The 21741-nt window shown below is 40.3% G+C and overlaps 1 protein-coding gene across 3 annotated transcripts in view; it reads left to right on the forward strand.

Annotated features, from left to right (window-relative positions):
• rbfox1 (RNA binding fox-1 homolog 1) overlaps positions 1-21741 on the forward strand; it is a 276075-nt gene that overhangs the window by 223331 nt on the left and 31003 nt on the right. For 2 of the 3 annotated variants that reach the window (XM_038739155.1, XM_038739164.1), the window contains exon 10: positions 7075-7139. In XM_038739155.1, coding sequence (XP_038595083.1) covers positions 7075-7139 — 65 coding nt within the window. Of the gene's footprint in view, positions 1-7074; positions 7140-8581; positions 8715-21741 lie in introns of all 3 variants that reach the window. The other variant, XR_005447445.1, reaches the window with a different exon arrangement.

Consider the following 21741-nt stretch of genomic DNA (forward strand, 5'->3'; position numbering starts at 1 on the left):
GTAGCCTAAGGAACAATCTTTGTCTTATAGCAGACTTAGACCATTGAACTGGTCACCTTAGCCATCATCGCAACAATTGCCCCCCGAGAAATTTGGCAGGAGCCTCCACTGGTTCTCACTCAGTCTTGTCTGTTAAATATCATATACCTGCCTTTACCGCCACAAAATGATGCTAGAGGGCTTCCCCCACTGCGTTGACCTATGACGCTATAGTGATCCCCTGTGCGTTACAAATGGCGATAGGCCTTGACCATATGTGACACGTCGGGGAGTTAGAACGGATTGTAGGCATGGTGCGAACTAGGGGGGAGCCAGGAGGAGCTTAGCTCACCTTAATAAGACATCGGCTCCCCTAAAAGCATGATTTGTGATATTTTGGGGGATCTCTAAAACATTCAGCTATTAATTTCTATATCATCATGGATCTTGCGTAAAATCAGAAGTGTCAGACTTTATCCAGCCAGAGGGAACGATCACCGACCGTCCGTAGCGGGCCGGTCGCTCCGCGATCTCCTGTCCCTGTGTGCTCCACCGCCCTACTCCCTCTCCGGTATGGATTGTGTCGCTATTACAACCGACGCGCTGTTAACGGTTCGTAATTGTTCCCTCTAGCTCGATGAATATTAGGCATGATCCATGTTCTACTGCAGCTGGGCAAAATGGCTACATATGATAATAATAACAGGCTAACTATAATTATAATAATAATAAAAAGACAAACATGCCTGAGCTCCTTTGATTTCCGTTATGGGTTTAAAACAGAAAAACTGTTGGGTTTTTTTGCAGTTTTTCCCTTTTTCCGTTTTGGTTTTAAAACAGAAAAACCAAAAAGGACTTGGTTTTTTGTTTTTTCCGATTTGGTTTTGAAACGAAATAATGAAAGGAAGAACCATACATGGATTTTGGCGCCTGTTTTACAGTACTTTGTTTGCAATAACTCCAATTCAGGCATACAGGGAAACAATGTCACAAAATGAAACATATTCAAAAGCAAAGAACACAGTAATACTAAACCAGAACACCAGGTCAGAATAAAACTACAACGTAACACAGGAAACAACTACAAAACACACACAACCAATCCAAACCTGTGAAATGAAAATAAATTACACAGAACATTTGACTTTAGCTGTAAATGGGGTCGTGACGTACCAAAAGCTAATATATAAGTGAGACTGTTGTTTACAATGCATTGTGAGTCTACATGAATGCAGCAGAAGAGCAGAATTCTTATATTTATTTTACAGTGGAACTGTAACTGAGCTGTGGTAATGTCTTGGTCTCTGCCAGACTTTAAACCCACTGCCCAGAGGGCCTCTAATGTTAAAGCTTTTGGGTATAAGCAAGTTAGCCGCTTGGTGGTAATCAAAGTTAAACAATGTTGGCAAGCAAGTGACCATTTGTTTTTCACATGTATACAACAGGGTCTATTAGGTATATTTGCATGTCACAACAGACACACACAACATTACCGGTGAACATCAACATTAGCCACGGAGCATGCTAGCGCCAAGTTTACCCGGCTAACATATAACGTTAACAGTAAAGCAATATGAAAATTCCAAACTTACATATTCAACCCATCCTTGTGCTTCAGTTCTGAAGTGAATCCTGGTTTGTTACGTTTGGTCCTCTTTGTGAAATGAGTGATGGGAAGTTCAAATCTTTTTACTGTCTCAAATGTTCACATCTTGTTCATTAAATTAAGTAGTCTTTTTTGAGTCATTTCATTCATTTGAACTAGGCTGGTTATTGCGACGATGCAGCCCTCTAGTGGGCGATTAAAAAACAACACAGTTCTCAAACACGGAAGGCTGCCTGGTTTGCTTTAACTGACAAATTCACCTCTTGATCATTCTCTATATTCTTTCAAACCCGCTATATATGTGTATATATAATTATAGTTATATATATAATTATAATTATTACTTATAATTATAATTAATTATCATTATACCTCGAAAGTGCTCATTCATACAGTAGCACAATGTCTCTATCCGTGAGTTAAATCTATATATTAACATCAGATTTGCTGGTATATTGAAGTAATAAGCTTGACACATTATATGAATAAAACACAGTTTGGCAGGTCTGGACGCAGAATGGGTCACATCAGGTCCGGATTCTGCAGACAGAGACATGAGCACATCGCTCTCAAACACTGTCAGGTTGTTCACCAGTCCAGCACTGGACTGGACTGTTGCATTCTCTGGTGGACCCAGATCAGCTGTTAGCTGTAAACACACCACAGGGCTAACGCTAACGTTGCTATGTGGCTGTGTTTTAATGTTTTAATGATTGGGTCCGTTTGTTTTGGAGAGGAGACTACCTTGAAGTTCAGGTCACGGTAGAACCCTGCCAGGTACTTGTGCCAGGTGCCAGGCACTGAAGTGGAGTGGACCCAGGACAACTCTCATCAGCTGTTAGCTGTAATAACTAGCAGCACTAAAGTTACGGTACAGCTGTGTTAAAACTATAGCATCACTGCACTGTAATAACATTATGCTTTATAAAATGTCACATAATTAACAAAATAGATATATAATGTCAGTCCAGTGACTGTTACCTGACAGCCGACTTGCCTCTCATTCTCTGGCGCTGGCAGTAACTCAACCTCCAAGCCCCCATGTGAGTGGTGAATAAATAAGTTCATGTCTGCTCCACAGTGGCCAAGCTGTCACGTACAAATGAATGACTCAAATCCAAGACCCACAGTTGCGAACTAAACAATTGTTTCCTGTGCTGATGGAGCCCATGCAGCTGCCATGTGATGAGTGAATGTAAGAGTCCAAGAGAGAGAGAGAATTCAGTTGTTGGTGACAAGTCATGTTTAAGGCTTGCTGCTAAACAAAATGTTTGTTTTTGGTCCAAAAATTGGATAAACACCAACCTTTTATGAGGAAAATGCAAAAGAAGTGACCACAATACACCAGAAGAGAAAAAAAGAGGAAAAAGAAACAAACACACACAGGCAGAAGGGCTGACATTATCTTCCTCATGGACTCTAATGGAAAGTTGCTGGATGAAAAGACCTTATTCCCAAGGCACAGAACGGAGGAGATCTGGTGCCCCAACACCAGGAGAGCCCTGGAGCTGTTAATAGTGCCTGAACTAGGCTCACCTAGCCACATCATCATTCATACAGGCACCAATAACTTAAGGTCCCAGCAGGACAGACTGGCAGACTCTCTGAGGAGTCTTTTTACACTTTTACACTTTTTTTCCCTTTTCGTTTATTACTAGTATTATTTGTCGAATTTTTGAACAGATTACACTTGGAGATGAAATCATTTACAATAACATGTTGGAACACTCAAGGTCTGAGATCATCAGCTTTTGGTTTAAAGAGCAGAAATTCAGATTTTAATAGAGAGTAAAAGACTCTGACATCATAGTTTTACAGGAGACATGGTGCAGAGAAGATGTTTCCACTGGTCGTCCTCGTGGCTACACTGAGATTGTTATACCATCAACAAAAAATCCCACAATAATCCAAGGCAGAGATTCAGGAGGCATGATTATATGGTGTAAATCGGTGTAAATCAGAACTGAGCCAGTCCATCACAGTTATTAAAAAAAGAAGAATCTTATATATGGTTGAAAATTAACAAACAGATGATTTGTGCTGAGCAACATGTCTACATGTGTGCCACCTGCCACCTCCTTCAGAGTCCCCCTACTACAACACAGATATTTTCTCTATTCTTGAGGAGGAAGTTAACCATTATAAAACCATGGGAAATGTATTACTCTGTGGAGACTTGAACGCTCGAACAGGGGAAAGAGCTGACACTATGAACACCCAGGGAGACAAACACTTACCTGGAAGCACCTGCTTCTCCCTCCCTGAATGTCCTGCTAGTACAAGTGGTATGCAGCTTCTACAGCTCTGCCGTACGCTGGGTCTGTACAACGTCAACGGCAGGCTACGAGGGGACTCTGTGGGTCACTACACTTACAGCTCAGCTCTTGGCAGTAGTACAGTAGATTATTTCATTACAGATCTAGATCCAATGTCTCAGAGCTTTCACAGTCAGCCCCCTCACACCCCTCTCAGAACACAGCAAAATCACTATCTATCTGAAAAGGGCTCAGTCTAAGTCTGGAGCCCCTAATGCCTGTGAACTGTTTACAGCACATACTCATACAGATGGACCCCAGACAGCATGGGGGCATACCAAAAGGCACTTGAAAATCAAAACATACATGATTTAACTCTTTTATTTCTAACTGAAACATTTCTAACTGAAACATTTCCCCAGAATAATGTATAATGTGTAAATTCTGCTGTGGACAAAATCAATTCAATATTTCATCATTTGGCTTTATTGTCTAATTTGAAAGCCTCCAAACCAAAACTTCAACAAATGAACAGTAACAAATGGTTTGACACTGAATGCAAAAAACCTAAGGACAACTTTAAGGAAATTAGCAAATGAAAAGCACAGGGACCCAGATAATCACAACAGACGTTGTCAATATGAAGCCACTTTGAAACAATACAAGTACACCTTAAAAACTAAGAAAGAACAATGATGAATTGGCAATCCAAGATGGAAATACTTGGATTAATCACTTTAGTAAATTATACAGTAATATTACAAAAAATTATGATCAGTACAAGATATTCACATAATGGAAAACTCTGGAGGTGGTGATAAAAAAACAACCAAAACCCTCTAGATTACCCGGTAACAGAACAAGAATGAACAGAAGTCATCCAGTCCCTGAAAGGAAAAAAGGCTTGTGGTATTGATGGAATCCTTAATGAAATGATCAAATACTCAGACCATTAAATCAGATTGGATATACTAAAACTATCCAATATCCAATAATATTCTAGCAACTGGAACTTTTCCAGACATCTGGATCAAAGGTTTAATAACCCCAATTCATAAATCCGGAGATAAATATGACTCAAATAACTACAGAGGGAAAAATATTCTGCAACATCATTAAGAAACGACTTGTCAACTTTCTTGATGACCACAATATTCTGCATAAATGCCAAATTGTTTTTTTGCCAAATTGCCGCACAAGGGACCATATATTTACTCTCCAGACTCTAATTGATCAAGAATTAAACATTAAGAAAAGAAAGGTATATGCCTGTTTTGTTGACTTCCAAAAAGCCTTTGATTCCATCTGGCACAAGGGCCTTTTCTATAGGCTACTTGAAAGTGGCATTGGAGGAAAAACATATTATTTGATTAAGAACATGTATACAAAAAGTGAATGTGCCATAAAGATTGGAAACAAGCAAACAGCGTTCTTCTCCCAGGGCTGGGAAGTGATAATTGTTTTGTTTTTACATTTGATACTGATTTCTTTTTATTTATTATTATTATTATTTTATTTTTTAAATATTTTTTATTTATTTATCTTATTTTAATTTTTTATATATTTTAAAATTTTTTATCACACATACACACTCGCTTACTGTTTTATTAATTAATTTTATTTTAATCTTTAATATATTTTTATTTTTTAACACACACACGCTTAATGTTTTATTTATTTATTTTGTTTTTAATATATTTTTAAAAAATTTAACACACAGAGACAGACACACACACACACACACACACACACACACACACACACTTACTGTTTTATTTACTTATTTTATTTTAATTTTATATATATTTTTCTTTTTCCAATACACACACAAACACACATACGCTTTAATTACTTTACGCTTTAAGTACTTGTTGTATGGGATTGGATTGTTCTTATGTATTTTGTATGATTCTTTGGCAATATTGTTGTTATACATTCATGCCAATAAAGCTCATTTGAATTGAATTGACTATTCACATATGGGTGAAAATGAATGAGTTCCTCCTGAGTCATATACAAGATTAGGTCAAATGAACGAAACATTCTTTGAACGACGCAACACTTGTCTCCCCGTTCTCCTGTGTTGTCTGCTTCCCTTTTCTCGTCCTGTTTTGGCGGTACTTTTCCTTCTTTGTTGTCTCTGTTTCTGGAGTAGGGCAGAACGTACCAGTTTTTTAACTTGCGGAAGAGCTGACTGACAGACACAATACACACACACACACACACACACACACACAGAGCCCTCAAAGCATGGACCTTTAAACTTTACTGAATGGGAGATCACATGTATGCATAACTGTCTATCACAGCAGGCACACACACACACACACACACACACACACATTAAAGGAGACTTATTAGGCTTCTTATATTTTCTGTCTTATCTATAATGTTTCAGTGTCAGATGTTCATCTTAAATGTGGCCAGAGCTCTACTCTTAGCTCTTAATGATGTCATAATGATGGTTTTCCATATATGGTAATTTGCCTGCAGCCTCAATAACAACTGGCAACTCCTATGCTTAGTTTGTCTCTACCGCTGAGTGGCATAATCATCCTGCTTCAGGATCTTGGCCAATCAGAACACAGTGGGCTTTTGGAGGGGGGGCTTAAAGAGACAGGAGCATCTACTGCATGTTTAAGAGGCTGAAATGAGAGCTTGCATGAAGTTTAGAAATCCAGTGTAGCATCAGCCTTCAACAGCCAGCATTCACACCCCAATTTCTCCAGAAATTGCACTGTCTAGTTTTAAGTTTACAGTTTCAACTTAATCTTTTTTAGAAAATGTCTTTTTTCCTCTTGCTCATGTTGACTGTGAGTACAGTGTATAATGTTCAATAAAGCAGTTGACATAAACTAAATTGGGAATTGTTGGATCTCTTCCCTGCTTTATATAAAAAGTGCAAAGAGATGACTTTTGTTATGAATTGGCGCCACATAAATAAAACTGGAACTAAATACATTTGAAATAACAAACCTGGATTTTAACATTTACCTAGCCAGGTAGAACTCCTGAATTCCAGAATGAAAATAAATGGCTGCTTATTGTAAAAAGACTCACAAAAGACTTAAATGTAATAACAAACTCTATGCATTTGGGATTCATGCTCTCATAGTCTATTAGAAATAAAAAAAGCAATGTGTGACATTTTAAGTTACATATTTTTGTTGTAATTCTGGTATGTGTGTGTGTGTGTGTGTGTGTGTGTGTGTGTGTGTGTGTGTGTGTTTCTAGGGTGGTTACGCTACCTACAGATATGCCCAGCCTACTGCTGCCACAGCTGCTGCATACAGTGACAGGTAAGATATAAACTGTCACTGACACACAAGGAGATTCATTATTAATATGTTTTATGTACAAGATGGGATATAATGACCTATAGATAATGATATGTAATTTTAACAAGGCTACACTGGCTTTGTAACTCTCGGCCTACAGAGCGAAGTGTGTTCAAACTGAAGGTCCTTTATGATTCATGCATGCTTTTTTATAGTTGGCTAATTTAGTTAGATTGAATTAAAGAAGACAGTCCACTCCGCACTACTGCTCGCAACTACCTCCAAACTATATGTCCCTAATGAGTTGTAATGAAAGTACTGTGAAAAATATGTCAAATAAAAGCACACTGCGGTTGGCTTCTGTTTTGCCACAATTGTGATCGCTGTTGAACTACTGTCAATTCAATTATATTATGACTGGGATTGTGTAAAAGAGGGATCAGTCATGTAGTTATACATTCAGATGTTTGTTATTGAATTGTATAGGAATTTTATTGTATCATTCATTAGCAAGGACTACACCGCAACAATGTGATATTAAAAGTATAATGAAACGAGTGAGTACAGGATGGAGAGTATGTGAGGAAGAGGCAGACCTGGGGGAGGAAGTTGTCTCTTTAGGCTGGCCTGAGACAGATATATTGAAGGCTTGGGAGGAGAAGACTCAGGGGTGAATTCACAAAGAATGGATTGCGGTCGCTGATAGCACCATGATTTGCATCACTTGCAACCGCTATCCGCCCGGTCTCAAGGTCCAATTTCCAAAAGATATTACGCTAGTGATATTACAGTGCAAACACGCCCATGAAGTTTTGCAGCTGAGCATAATTTGCCCTGGTTTTGCATCTGTTAAATGTTCATCCACACTTTTCTGTAGTGCTCCCAGGAATATTCGTTCTTAAAGTGTGCTCAAGTAACATATTGAGCAAGCTTTAACTGTGCACTCCAGCTCATGCATCTGGGCCCATGAGGGGGAGTGCACAATTCTTTCTACTATGTTTTCTGCTGGACTGGTACAGTGTGTAACCATCATCTCCGCTTCTCACAGCAGTAGGTTTGCTGTTGTTTTCCAGTGTCATTCCCTTGTGGTGAATATCAGGTATTGTACTGTCTATGCGCATATGATGTACTGTGATGTGCTATTGCTTTGCCTGGCTACAACCACCACTGTCATGATCTCTGGAAAGTCTGGATGTGACACCCCTAAATGTTTTATATATATAAATTTTACTATAAAAGCATGTGGTTATTAACGCTGGTGTTTGTGACTGGACTTCTTTGCAATATGGCTCATCTGCATAGAAAGGGGCCAATTAGCAAAATGCATTTTACCTAATTTAAATTCATGCAAATAGCATTGGAGCACCGAAACGCTATTTGTTTGGCAGTGCAGTTAGGGGTGCATTTCACCATTTGCGGGTGCTTTGAGAATTACACAGTTTCTTTTTGTCTTATTTGTGCAGGTTTAGCAGTCGCAGAAGCTGCGCAATCCTTTTGTGAATTCGCCCCTCAGTGTGGTGGATCCGTTTTGGGAGTTGAGGCATCCAAGCCAATTACGGGCCCCCAAAAGAGTCAACAGATTTAAATGGAGTTGAGGTGAGCATGAGTTTGATGGAGATCGTAAAGATTGTTGCAAATGTAGGAGAGATATGCCTGAGATGACCAGCAACTGAAGACTTGAATGGTTTAATCCAAGGTGATGTTGGATAGACTGGGATGGAGATAAAGATTATAGGCAGATGAAGCTGAGGCAAATTCAGAGCACTGCAAGAAACCAAATAAAAGAGGGATTCTGGAGTTAAGTCAACCATGCTGGATGAGTGGCCTAAACATAGAGCATAGATGCAGAAGGTCAGGAGTGTGTGGCAAGCGTTTTGCTGTGACAGTGGGTGTAGCATAGATGAGGTGTTTTAATGTGGCTAGATGGCACTGGAGGTGAGTAAAAGTTACAATAAAACAGAGTAGGAAAAATAAAAGTCACAGAAAAATGAGGAGCAAATAAGCTGGAAAAAAACTTACAAAATACATCCTCACAGCAAACTGCTGCCAACATCTGGCCAATGAAGTACTGGATGATGAGTGCCCCCTCAGGTCAAGGAATGCTTGTTCATGCTTTTCTTCCCATGGCAGTTGATTAAAGCTGGACTTCTTGTTCAGGTCAATTAAAGGGGCTGCTCACGTGACAAAGTGGGAGACGAATCGCTGGTACCACCCAGCTAAGCCATGGAAGGACTTTATTATCTTTACTTTCTTGGTACAAGGACAAGGAAAGTCCTACTCCGTGCATCTTCTCTTGATGGAGCTATATCACTCCATGACCCAGCAAATAGCCCAGATACTTGGCTTCTCGTTGGGCCAGGGAGCACTTTTTAGGTTGAACAACCCTGCTGGCTGTAGTCTCCCACTACCGCTGAAAAGTGGCTGGAGCACCAGAAATGCATAAACGGTAAACTTAAAAAACACAGACTTCTAAAGGGAGCAATGGGCATCTGCAGCTACCCCTTGCATAAGTCTAGAGTGCTGATCTTTTGGGCCTGGACAACATGCTCAGTGAGATCATTCAGCCTGAGAGTTGGATAAACATCACACAAACTTTGACTGAGGGCTAAGGTTATGAAAGTCAATAAAGAAATCTTATAGTGCCATCCTTCTTAAGCACCAGCACCACAGGACATCTCATATCACTGTTAATTTTCAATGACCCCCACTGACTTCATTACCTCCAGCTCCTGCCTTACACCTGGGAGCATCGTCTCTTGGACCCGGTACTTCTGGCGGACAGGAGAAGGATCCAGGACAGGGGCGTTTCCAGGCTCTTGAAACACTGGGGGCTTATCCCAGGACAGAAATCTTTCATGTTTTAACCCCCCCATCCCCCATTGTTGCCTACCCAAAGTATGTCTTTAAAGCAACAGTAAATTATATATATAGCCTACATTTATTATGAATTTTATAATTACTACTGATAATAATTAACACTGATAATATTAAATTGGGGGGTTCTGGGGGTCCTCCCCCTGAAGAAGTTTGGCTTTAAACACTTAATTTTCTGCATTGTGGTGAATTTCTTTGCACCAATTTATTGAGGAAATGTCTCAGGTGACAATTCAAAATAAGAAGAATATTGTGTAAGATAATGCAGTAAGGCTGTCAGATATGTTTTTCCTATAGATCAACTTTTCTCATTTAATTTAATCCCAGCTGAATCTACATACATGCAGGCATGCCTGAAGTACATTTGCATTTACTCATTTGGCAGACGCTTTTATCCAAAGCGACTTACATTTGAGGAACAACATACAAGCATCAAATGGAGCACCAAATACAGATCAACAACTGACAATACATACTAGTAAGAGCAGCAATAAATACTAGTAAGAGCTCATAGTTCATTTCAACTCAATGTGGTATATACCTAGGGAGTTTACAAAAAAAGTGCAATTGATACAAGATAATTGTAGGGGGATAGAAGAAGAAGAGCACAGGAAGTGCATGTTAGAGGTTATGAGTTAGAGGTGTTATAAGAGGAAGTGTTCTCGGAAGAGATTAGTTTTCAAGAGCTTCTTTAAGTTAGAGAGGGACGCCCCTGCTCTGATGGCGTGTGTTAGCTCGTTCCACCATCGTGGTGTCACAGATGAGAATAGCCGGGACTGGGATTGCTTTGTGTGAAGTGATGGCAGAGCCAGGCAGCGTTCGTTGAAGTGTAGTGGCCGAGAAGGAACGTAAGTTTGTATTACGGAGTTTAGGTAGATGGGTGCACACCCAGTGGTCACTCTGTATGCAAGCATTAGTGACTTGATTCTGATTCTGGAGGCCACGGGGTACCAGTGGGGGTCCACGGGGTACCAGTGGGGGTCACTGAGTAATGGAGTGACATGAGTCCTTTTGGGCTGATCAAAAACCAGACGGGCTGCTGTTTTGAACCATTTGTAAGGGTTTCACCGCACAAGCTGGAAGACCCACTAGGAGGGCATTGCAATAGTCGAGGCGAGAGATAACCATGGCCTGTACCAGAAGCTGGGTGGCATACTGAGTGAGGCAGGGCCTGATTTTCCTTATGTTGTATAGAGCAAAGCATGACTAAGAGACAGCAGCAACATGGTCTGAAAAGGACAGCTGGTCATCAATCCTGACACCCAAGTTTCTCTGTTTCTCTTCAGTATCGTCTGCGTAGCAGTGGTAAGAGAAGCCATGAGAATGATCAGCCCCAGTGAGGTGGGAAAGAGTAAAGTGAGAAGAGAAGGGGCCCTAGTACTGAGCCTTGGGGCACCCCTGTGGAGAGGCAGTGGGAGGAGGATAATTGTCCTTGCCACAAAACATTGTAGGAACGCCCCGAGAGGTAGGATTCAAACCACAGGAGTGCTTTACCCGAGATGCCCGTTGCTGAGAGTGTGGATAGCAGGATCCTGTGGTTGACTGTGTCAAAGGCAGCTAGTAGGTCAAGCAGGATAAGCTTTAGCTGACCTTAGGGCTTCTGTTACAGACAAAAGAGCCGTTTCAGTAGAGTGGGCACTCTTAAAACCACTGATATGGATCTAGGAGGTCATTCCGTGACCTGTTTGAATACTGCCCGTTCGATAGTTTTGGATAAAAATGGTAGAAGAGACACTGGCCGATAGTTCTCAACTTGAGTTGTAGCCTAAAGTGATTTTAAATGTGCATATGGCACCTTTTCACCTCTGGAGACATTTTCTGCACCAATTTATGGTGGAAATGTCTTTATTTTTATAAAGGGAAGGACAAAATTTAGGTGGCAGGTGACAATTCAGAATATAAATATATAAAAGAATGTAATGCAGTAATCAGTAGCTTTTTTTTTTTTTAGCTTATATCTATATAGTTATTTTCGCGCATTTGGCGAATTATTATTTTTTTGTCCCACAACACAAGAAACGTGGGTGCTGTAAGAGATGTGATTGCGCCAGCCCTGTATAGGCCTATGCTTTATGGGCCAACAGTTAGACCTACATTAAATAATTTGACTTGTAGCCTACTCGATGAGACGAGCGCACTGCTCTTCATCAGAGGAAGAAAACTGAAACTGAAAACACTTGTGATCAGACAGAAATATCACCACAATTCCACACAAATGTTCGTTTTAGTGTTTAAGTGTCTCTGAGCGAGTGGGAGAGAGACAGCAGGACACAGAGCGACAGGTGTCAATGTCACGTTCATACTGGTGTGTCATGATATTCTCTCACTACTTTGCGGCGACTGTTAACCGTTTGTGTAGCTATACACTGACTAGACACTGACCAACAACATTTATATTTAAATATATTACAATTTTGCTTGGGACAATTTAGAAGTGGTGGAAAAGCCCTGAAGCTGTGAGCAATGCGCTGTCTGTATCTCTCTCTCTCTCTCCTCTCGTGCTCTCTCTAAAGGCAGGCAGGCTGAGTAACGGTGGGGGGTCAGGTGAACTTTAAACAAAATGTAGCAATATTATTGCGAGTAGCCTACGCTCTTTGAAGACCTGCGAGACAGGCTACATCATGAAGATTATTGCATATTCAATTCAATTCAATTTATATAGCGCCAAATCACAACAACAGTTATCTCACAGCGCTTTCCATAAAAGAGCAGGTAGACCATACTCTGATGATATTTAAAGAAACCCAACAGTTCCCACCAAGAGCAAGCACTAGGCGACAGAGGCAAGGAAAAACTTCCCTTTAAGAGGCAGAAACCTGGAGCAGAATCATGGCTCAGGGTGGGCGGCCATCTACCTCGACCGGTTGGGGGTTAGAGAGAGACAAGAGAGATAGTGTTAATGATAATAATCATAATGTTAATGATAATAATAACAATAATAACAGTAGGACTAGTAACAATAATTGTAGCAGAGGGTGTCGAGCAGGAACACTGGGGCAGCAGGCATTCTAGGCCTATAGCAGCATAACTAAGGGATGGTTCAGGACTCACCTGAGCCAGCCCTAACTATAAGCTTTATCAAAGAGGAAAGTCTTAAGCCTACTCTTAAATGTGGAGATGGTGTCTGCCTCCTGAACCCAAACTGGAACCTGGTTCCACAGGAGAGGAGCTTGATAGCTGAATGCTCTGGCTTCCATTCTATTTTTGGAGACTCTAGGAACCACAAGTAACCCTGCATTCTGGGAGCGCAGTGCTCTGGTGGGGTAGTAAGGTACTATGAGCTCTTTAAGATAAGATAGTGCCTGACCATTAAGAGCTTTGTAGGTAAGAAGAATTATTTTAAATTCTATTCTGGATTTTACTGGAAGCCAATGCAGAGAAGCTAAGACAGGAGAAATAGGATCTCTTTTCCTGGTTCCTGTCAGAACACGTGCTGCAGCATTCTGGATCAGCTGAAGAGTCTTAATGGACTTTTTCGAGCAACCTGATAATAAGGAATTGCAGTAATTCAGCCTAGAATTAACAAATGCATGTACTAGTTTTTCTGCATTATTTTTAGACAGTATGTTCTTGATTTTTGCAATATTACGTAGGTGAAAAAAGGCAGTCCTTGAAATTTGCTTAATGTGAGACTTAAACGACATGTCCTGATCAAAGATAACTCCAAGATTCCTCACAGTGGTGCTGGAGGCCAGGACGATGCCATCAAGGGAAACTGTATCTTTAATGCGTCATGGAGGTGCTTGGACCCTAGAACAATAACTTCAGTTTTATCTGAGTTTAACATTAGAAAATTACAGGTCATCCAGATTTTAACATCCAGAGGGCACATTTGAAATTCAGCTAACTGGCTTGATCGATAGATATAACTGAGTATCATCTGCATAACAATGAAAGTTTATGGAGTGTTTCCGGATAATATTGCGTAAAGGAAGCATATATAAAGTGAAGAGGACTGGTCTGAGGACAGATCCTTGAGGAACTCCATGACTAACTTTGGCATGCATGGAGGACTCATCGTTAACATGTACAAACTGAAATCGATCTGATAAATAGGACTTAAACCAGCTTAGAGCGGTTCCTTTAATGCCAATGAAATGTTCCAGTCTCTGTAATAGGATCTGATGGTCAATGGTATCAAAAGCAGCACTAAGATCTAATAAAACCAGTACAGAGACAAGTCCTTTGTCTGATGCAATTAGGAGGTCATTAGTAATTTTCACCAGTGCTGTCTCTGTGCTATGATGAGCTCTAAATCCTGACTGAAAATCCTCAAATAAACTATTGCTCTGTAGAAAGTCACACAGCTGTTTAGCAACTGCTTTCTCCAGAACCTTAGAGAGAAATGGAAGGTTAGATATAGGTCTATAGTTTGATAAAACATCCGGATCAAGTTTGGGCTTTTTCAGAAGAGGTTTAATTACAGCTACTTTAAAGTACTGTGGTACATAGCCTGTTGATAAAGATAGATTGATCATATCTAGTATAGAGGTGCTGACTAAGGGTAAAACATCTTTAAGCAGCCTAGTCGGGATGGGGTCTAAGAGGCAGGTTGATGGTTTAGATGAAGAAATTATTGAAGTTAGTTGGTAAAGATTGAGGGAAGCAAAACAGTCTAAACATGTATCTGGTTCTACAGCTGTTTCAAAGGTTCCTGAGTTAAGAGATAAGTCTTAAAATCCAGTACAGAGACAAGTCCTTTGTCTGATGCAATTAGGAGGTCATTAGTAATTTTCACCAGTGTTGTCTCTGTGCTGTTGTTACGTCCCAGGCTTGTCTAGGGGTGTGGGACGAACAAAAGATAAATAAACCAGGTAAAAAACCAAAGGAGGACTCAAAACATGCGTCAAGTTAATGTATTTATTCTTAATCAAAACAAAAGGGCGTTTAAACAAAAAGCGATCTCTGCCCACACAAGAGACGACAAATTATATAAATCTAAACATAGGATTCGACACAATAGGCCACACAGTCTCCACGGTTCCCACCGCACTGGGGAAGCACGCATGGAGGTCACCTGCCGCTCACCACACCGGCTTCCACTGCTCGTGAAAACGCTGAGCCGACGGCTGCCTCCACGGAGTCTCTGACCTTATGGCGCGCAGAGAAGTTACAAGTGGCACTCCGCCGGTCACGTCCTACAAGCCACACAGTAAATCACACAGTATGCCACACAGGTTAATGTGGGTAACCATGGAAGCTATGATGAACTCTAAATCCTGACTGAAAATCCTCAAACAAACTATTGCTATGTAGAAAGTCACACAGCTGTTTGGCGACTGCTTTCTCCAGGATTTTAGAGAGAAATGGAAGGTTAGATATAGGTCTATAGTTGGCTAAAACATCCGGATCAAGTTTGGGCTTTTTCAGAAGAGGTTTAATTACAGCTACTTTAAAGTACTGTGATACATAGCCTATTGATAGAGATAGATTGATCATATCTAGTAGAGAAGTGATGACTAAGAGTAAAACTTCTTTAACAGCCTTGTCGGGATGGGGTCTAAGAGGCAGGTCTTGGCGAATTTTGTTTCTAATACTTAGAATTTTATCATTAAAGAAGGTCATGAAGTCATAACTACTGAGAGCTATGGGAATACTTGGCTCAATAGAGCTGTGACTCTCTGTCAGCCTGGTTACAGTGCTGAAAAGAAACCTGGGGTTCCATTACTTTGTGACTTGATAATGAATTTAGAGCTGATGGAATCGCATCCTTAAATTTAGCTACAGCACTATCAGACAGACGTCTTGTATAGAAATTTAGAAATAGAAACAGTGGTCAGATATTAACATGGAAAATATTTTTGTTGCTGTTGTTGAGTTACATTCGGGGCTACAGTCAAAACATCCGGGGCTAAAGCCCCGGGAAAATGACCTGGCGACACCAATGGCCCAGGACAATGCTGTCTTCCTTCAAGGTGGTGTAATCTGGTTGGTCTTGGAACAAATCTGGAGGAACGATGGCAAGGAGATCCCTCTGCATTTCTGAGGACAGATGGGATAGGTCCAAGTGAATGTGAGTTTCACCTTAACCTCAGTTTGATCCTCTACAGTATTTACAGCCCTGAAGCTGCTGGCTGGCTTGAACAGCCTTGGGTTGCCATTCTTTCAGCAGATTGACATGATATGTTTGCTTCTTCTTCCTATGGTGTGACATGTCAAAATCATAAGTAGCAGTACCCCTCTTTCTAGAACTTTAAATGGCCTCTGCCGCTCGGCTAGCAGCTTGTTGTCTGTGGTGGGTAGAAGCAGCAGTAACTCTTTCTTGGGCTAGAAAACTCTGGGCTTTGCCTTCTTATTAAACAAATCTTTTTGCTTCTTCTAGGCTTCCTCCTTGTTGGCAAGTACCACAGCTATAATCTGCTCCATCTTTTGCCTCATTTGCAGGAGATACTGGAGGTCAGGCTCACAGGTGTCTCTGAGCACATTAAGGGGTTCTCTTGCTTTCCTCCTGTTGGCGGTGGCTGTGGCATAGGGTAGAGAAGTCCTCTTATCAGAAGGTCGGTGGTTTGATCCCCGGCTCCCTCAGATTGCAAGTCAAAAGTATCCCTGGGCAAGATATTGCACCCAAAGGCTGTTCCATCTGTGAATGCTATTACCGTTCTGATGAGCAGTTCGCACCTTAGCCTCTGACATCAGTTTATGAATGTGACAAGTGTAAAAAGCACTTTGGTCAGAAGACTAGAATGCAGTATACAAATACCATGTAGACATGGTACCACATTTACCATGTAGAATAGTTCAAAGTAGTCCTTTGAAGCTTGAGGGACCTCCATGTAAAAGAAAAGCAGAAATAGCAGCCAACGGTCCCAGTCTTTTTTATCTTCAGTCACAAAATTTCTTAGCATTACCTTTAGGGTTTGATTGTATTTTTCCCATTACCCATCAGTTGTTGGTGGTAAGGATTTACTCTGATACTCTTAATCCCTAACAAACTATACATTTGGTGCAATGTCTGGGATAGAAATGTTTTTTTGGGAATGCCCACCCTGGTAAAGAGCTGCAAGAGAACAGGTGCCATGGCCCTGGCAGACCCCTCCTGTTTTCCTGACAGGGCATGTCTATATTCCACTGTAAATATACCCATTCATTTCTTCAAAACAATATGTTTACACATACGCTGGCCACTTTATTAGGTACACCTTGCTAGTAATGGGTTGGACCCCCTTTTGCCTTCAGAACTGCCTTAATTCTTTGTGGCATACTTTCAACAGGGTGTTGGAAACATTCCTCAGAGATTTTGGTCTATATTGACATGATAGCAGAAATCACACAGTTGCTGCAGATTTGTCGGCTGCACATACATGATACAAATCTCTAAAGCGACAGGAGTTGCACCCGGTATGTTCTTCTGCTGCTGTAGCCCATCTGCTTCAAGGTTGGACGTGTTGTGCGTTCAGAGATGGTATTCTGCACACATTAGTTGTAACGGGTGGTTATTTTAGTTACTGTTGCCTTTTTGTCATCTCGAACCAGTCTGCTCATTCTCCTCTGGCCTCTGACATCAACAAGGCATTTTTGTCCATACAACTGGATATTTCCTCTTCTTCGGACCATTCTCTGTAAACCCTAGAGATGGTTGTGTGTGAAAATCCCAGTAGATCAGCAGTTTCTGAAATACTCAGAGCAGCCCGTCTGGCACAAACAACCATGCCACGTTCAAAGTCACTTAAATCCCCTTTCTTCCCCACCATTGAGTTGCTGCCATGTGATTGGCTGATTAGCTATTTGTGTTAACAAGCAACTGAACAGGTGTACCTAAAAAGTGGCCGGTGAGTGTTAACCAATGCGTAGAGTGAAAAAAAAAATCCTCTTAAGGATGAGGTTGGCGTAACCAATAGTCAATATTGATTTCTCTTTAACTTTTGTAACAAGATACTTTTTTAAATCCAAACGATTATCTTTTCCATAACAAAAAAGTTTTGGTGCCCAAACAAACCTAACAAAATTGTTTCACAACATTAATCATATGTTTACTCTTTTGACCCGACTTTGTCCTTTCCTGCACGTCCAAAACCCATAAAATGTCCCTGGGTTACTTACTGTTTATCGATGATAATAATAGATAATATGCACCTTCCAGCTACTGCTACTAGCAAATTTATCATCCCAAGAATTTAAATTCAAATTGCTGATTTTCTGTTGGGTTTAGGGTGTGGCTTCAATAGGCTTTTTTAAAAGTGCAATTTTAGGCTTTTTTACAATCTACTTTAACAAATTCCTCCTAGAGCTAAAACAGACTTAAAGTTTGCAATGAAAAATTAATAAAAGCTTGAGCTTTTGTTTAAGGGCGTGTCTGTGGCATGGCATAGAATTTCCATGTTTCGCCATGAAACAGGAAGTTACTGTAACTTGATTCCACATTGTTGAAACATTTCACATGTCACAGTCCTGGCCTGAAGAAATCTACCTGTCAATTTTCAGTCATAGTGCCACCTACTGACTTATACTTTGATGTACTCCTCCTAACAGGTTCACCAGATCCACTTCACTATTGGGCAGTGTAACAGTGTTAAGACGTTGATAATACTATATTGTTAGTGTACCTTACATACCCCAAATTTCATAGGTTTGATAAAAGTCCGGGCCTGAGGACATCCACATTTTATCTAGGAGTTATAGTCATTGCACCGCCTACTGGAATCCTTGTGTGACAATCTTCATTTGATTTACATACATTTTTTTCGGTGTGTTCTACACACTATTTAACTCCTTTGTGCAGTGTCCAAAAGGTATGGAAATTCAGAGCCATGTTAACTGACATCCAGCGACAACGCCGGAGCGCTCCCTGATATGCGTGAAAACACGAGGACCCTTTGTTGCTGCTTGCAGCTTTAATTTAGGGCCAGAGCATGAAAAGTATGAGGAGGCCAATGAATCTGCAAATAAATCACATTTTTTCACGCCCCAAACGTGTTTGAAAACTCACTAAACAAAAGATAGAAAGAAAGAAAGAATGAATAATGAGAACAAAAACAATAGGAGCTTCGCTGCTTTAATCCCTATTGATAGAAATACGGCACAGTCATAGCTCTGGTTAAGTAGTTAAAACATGTCCTATGATTATTGGAAAAAAGCTTGGACATGAGGGGGAAAAAATGGCACTCATTGAGCTCATGGTGGTGGTATAGCAATCAACTTTACGTTTTTGTGATTATCTATAGAAAAGTTAAATTTCTTTCATCATTTTAATCTCTGGATTCATCTGCATCTTTGCTCCACTGGTCTTCTGCTCTAAAAATGTCAAATTATGCAACTTTTTATCTCTTTTCTCTAAAACCTATTTTAGAGAACTCATCCTAGACGGTTTGGCCAATCAACCTAAAACTTTGGCAGGATCTATTTTTGTGTCTATGTAAAATTTTACATAAATGCTCGTAAATTAAAATTTGCTTAAGCTGTTGTAATCAAACTTTTGTTCAGATGCTCGGACAGAGCTTGGCTGAGCAGTCCTGGGATATTCTTCCAATAGGGGGCACTACACTACACCTTGAAATATATATATACCTAATTCACTACTGGATTTTACAATTTACAATTTCAAGACTTTTCTCATTTCAAACTTCAAAAAATGTAAGAAAATCACCCATAAGTCCTAAAGAGCTGAAATATTTTTTAGCACATCCGCTGATATGTGACAAACATTTGCCTCACTACCCTTTCTGACCCCAAGGTGATACTGTAAAAATCAAGTTTGCGTTTCTGCAATTATCTTTAAAAAGGTTTGACTTCGAGTCCAAATTTTTTCATCACTTATTTAATCTCTATCACCGCCATCTGGTCTTTTTCTCTGAAAATGTCAAATGGCAACTTACTTGGATCCCGATCATTGCTGCTTGTGGCTATATTTTCAGTTAATAATTGCATGGTGATGTTTATCTTCTGCCTCACTCTCTCCAACTTAACTTTTTGAGAGCTTGGTTTTCATTAATTATCTTGAATGACAAAAATACTGTACCATCCATCCAATATGCAGTGTAATGTAATTTTTTATAGAGTTGGCTTTGGCTCTAGACAATAGAGCAGCTGATATTTTAGCAGACAAAGTAGGTACACAGTAGTTTCACTTGAAAAGAAGCTATCATGCTTATGAATGATGACACTGGCTATATTTGCCAAAGGAAAATTAAGGAAGAGAGAGAGAGAAGGAGAGATTAGAAGAAAACTGATACATGGGCAAAAGAAAAATAGACAAAACCAGTGGTCCTCCTCTTCATAAAAGCCTTTATGTCACTCACTCATGAACACAAATCTAGGTTACATTAGGGGTAAGCAGCAACTAGGGATGCATTTGACTGGCATGATTGTACTGTGTGTTTCACGTATATATGATTCAAATTCTAATAAAATGATGATTCACAAAGTATTGTATTGGCTGTATTGACTGTATTGGTGTTAAATGTTTTCAGCATGTTCTGCTGCCCCCAAGTGGCCAAACAATCTATTTATGGAGCTTTAAATAAACACTAAGCAAAGGCTTACAAGAGGACTGTTTGGATGTTTCGACAAGGTCTGGTGTGGCCTTTAGGACTTGCTGGGGTACCTGTGTACCCTTCAAGTGCAGCAGCACTTGGCACTGGCCCCATGTGGGTCATGTTCATACCACAAGGGTCAAGATGTGAAACAGCTAATTCTGGACTGGGACTGAGACCCAGTCTGACACATGTGGCATACATACAATGCAAATACAGATATGCTCCTGTAAGCAATTCAAGAGTATTTACATGCACACGAGTGAGCACTTAATTGTTGGCATGTACGAGCTGGTGGATACATTTTTCCTGAATTCAGGAATTATAAAAAATACACAACATGTACATAAGCTCTGCGACCCAAATATTAGCTCTCCTGAAAATAGTGGGCTGTCAAGTCCTAATCACATGCACACACACTTTTACCAACACATACACACATCACCCCAATTTGGATAAAATACAGACTAGAGACTCAGGGCCCTCAGGCATTTGGCACTAATGGCTCACTATCATGTGAACATGCTCTGGTGTCCATGACACAAATCATCAGCTATGGATCAATTAGAAATTGCCTAATGGTTAGCTGGAAAGGCAGGTTAAAGGATTTAAACCCTTTAAAGTTGTGACCTTACAATGGTAAAGCAACATACTTATTTTCTTCCAGACTTTGCATGCTGGCTGATCTCCAGTAGTCTGTTAAAAAAGTCAAAAAGGCAAGAAGTACTGGCACTTTCTTAGGAGGCTTTCACACCTAACTTGTTTGGCCCGGACTTTTCAGTTTAATCTGAACCAAAATAACAGTTGTGAACCCCCCTCCCCCAGACCACAGTCCAGACCCAACAGACGAAATTTGGTCCGACAAAAAGAGGTAGTCTCGGTCCAGTTAAAACTGAACCATGGTTCAGTTTGTATCTAGCGTGAAAGCATTTTTTGGATGGTGCAGACTTTTAGACCATTTACAGGAAGTTTGGTGGTTCCTGTGTAAACCGGAAACAAACAAATGTACAGAAAAATGCATTAAATTGAGGATACAATGACAAATAGCCTGTAACAGCTCATCTTTTGAAATAGACGGCCACTATGAAAGCAAGTTGCCACTCACCTCTTTGGTCTCTAACCAAATGGAGGTGCATAAGGATTGCTGTCATCTCTTCATTTTCTGCTGGCGGCGAAGATAATAATAATGTTTGCACAACGAGGATGTCCATTTGGCGAATTTGAACTAGCCTTGAGTATAGTTTTTGCTGCAGGTAGTAATGTCATAATAATAACAATAT

Source organism: Micropterus salmoides, unplaced genomic scaffold, assembly GCF_014851395.1.
Source record: "Micropterus salmoides isolate LMB-PRFRI ecotype aquatic unplaced genomic scaffold, ASM1485139v1 Ms_hic_scaffold_10, whole genome shotgun sequence".
Classification (NCBI taxonomy): domain Eukaryota; kingdom Metazoa; phylum Chordata; class Actinopteri; order Centrarchiformes; family Centrarchidae; genus Micropterus; species Micropterus salmoides.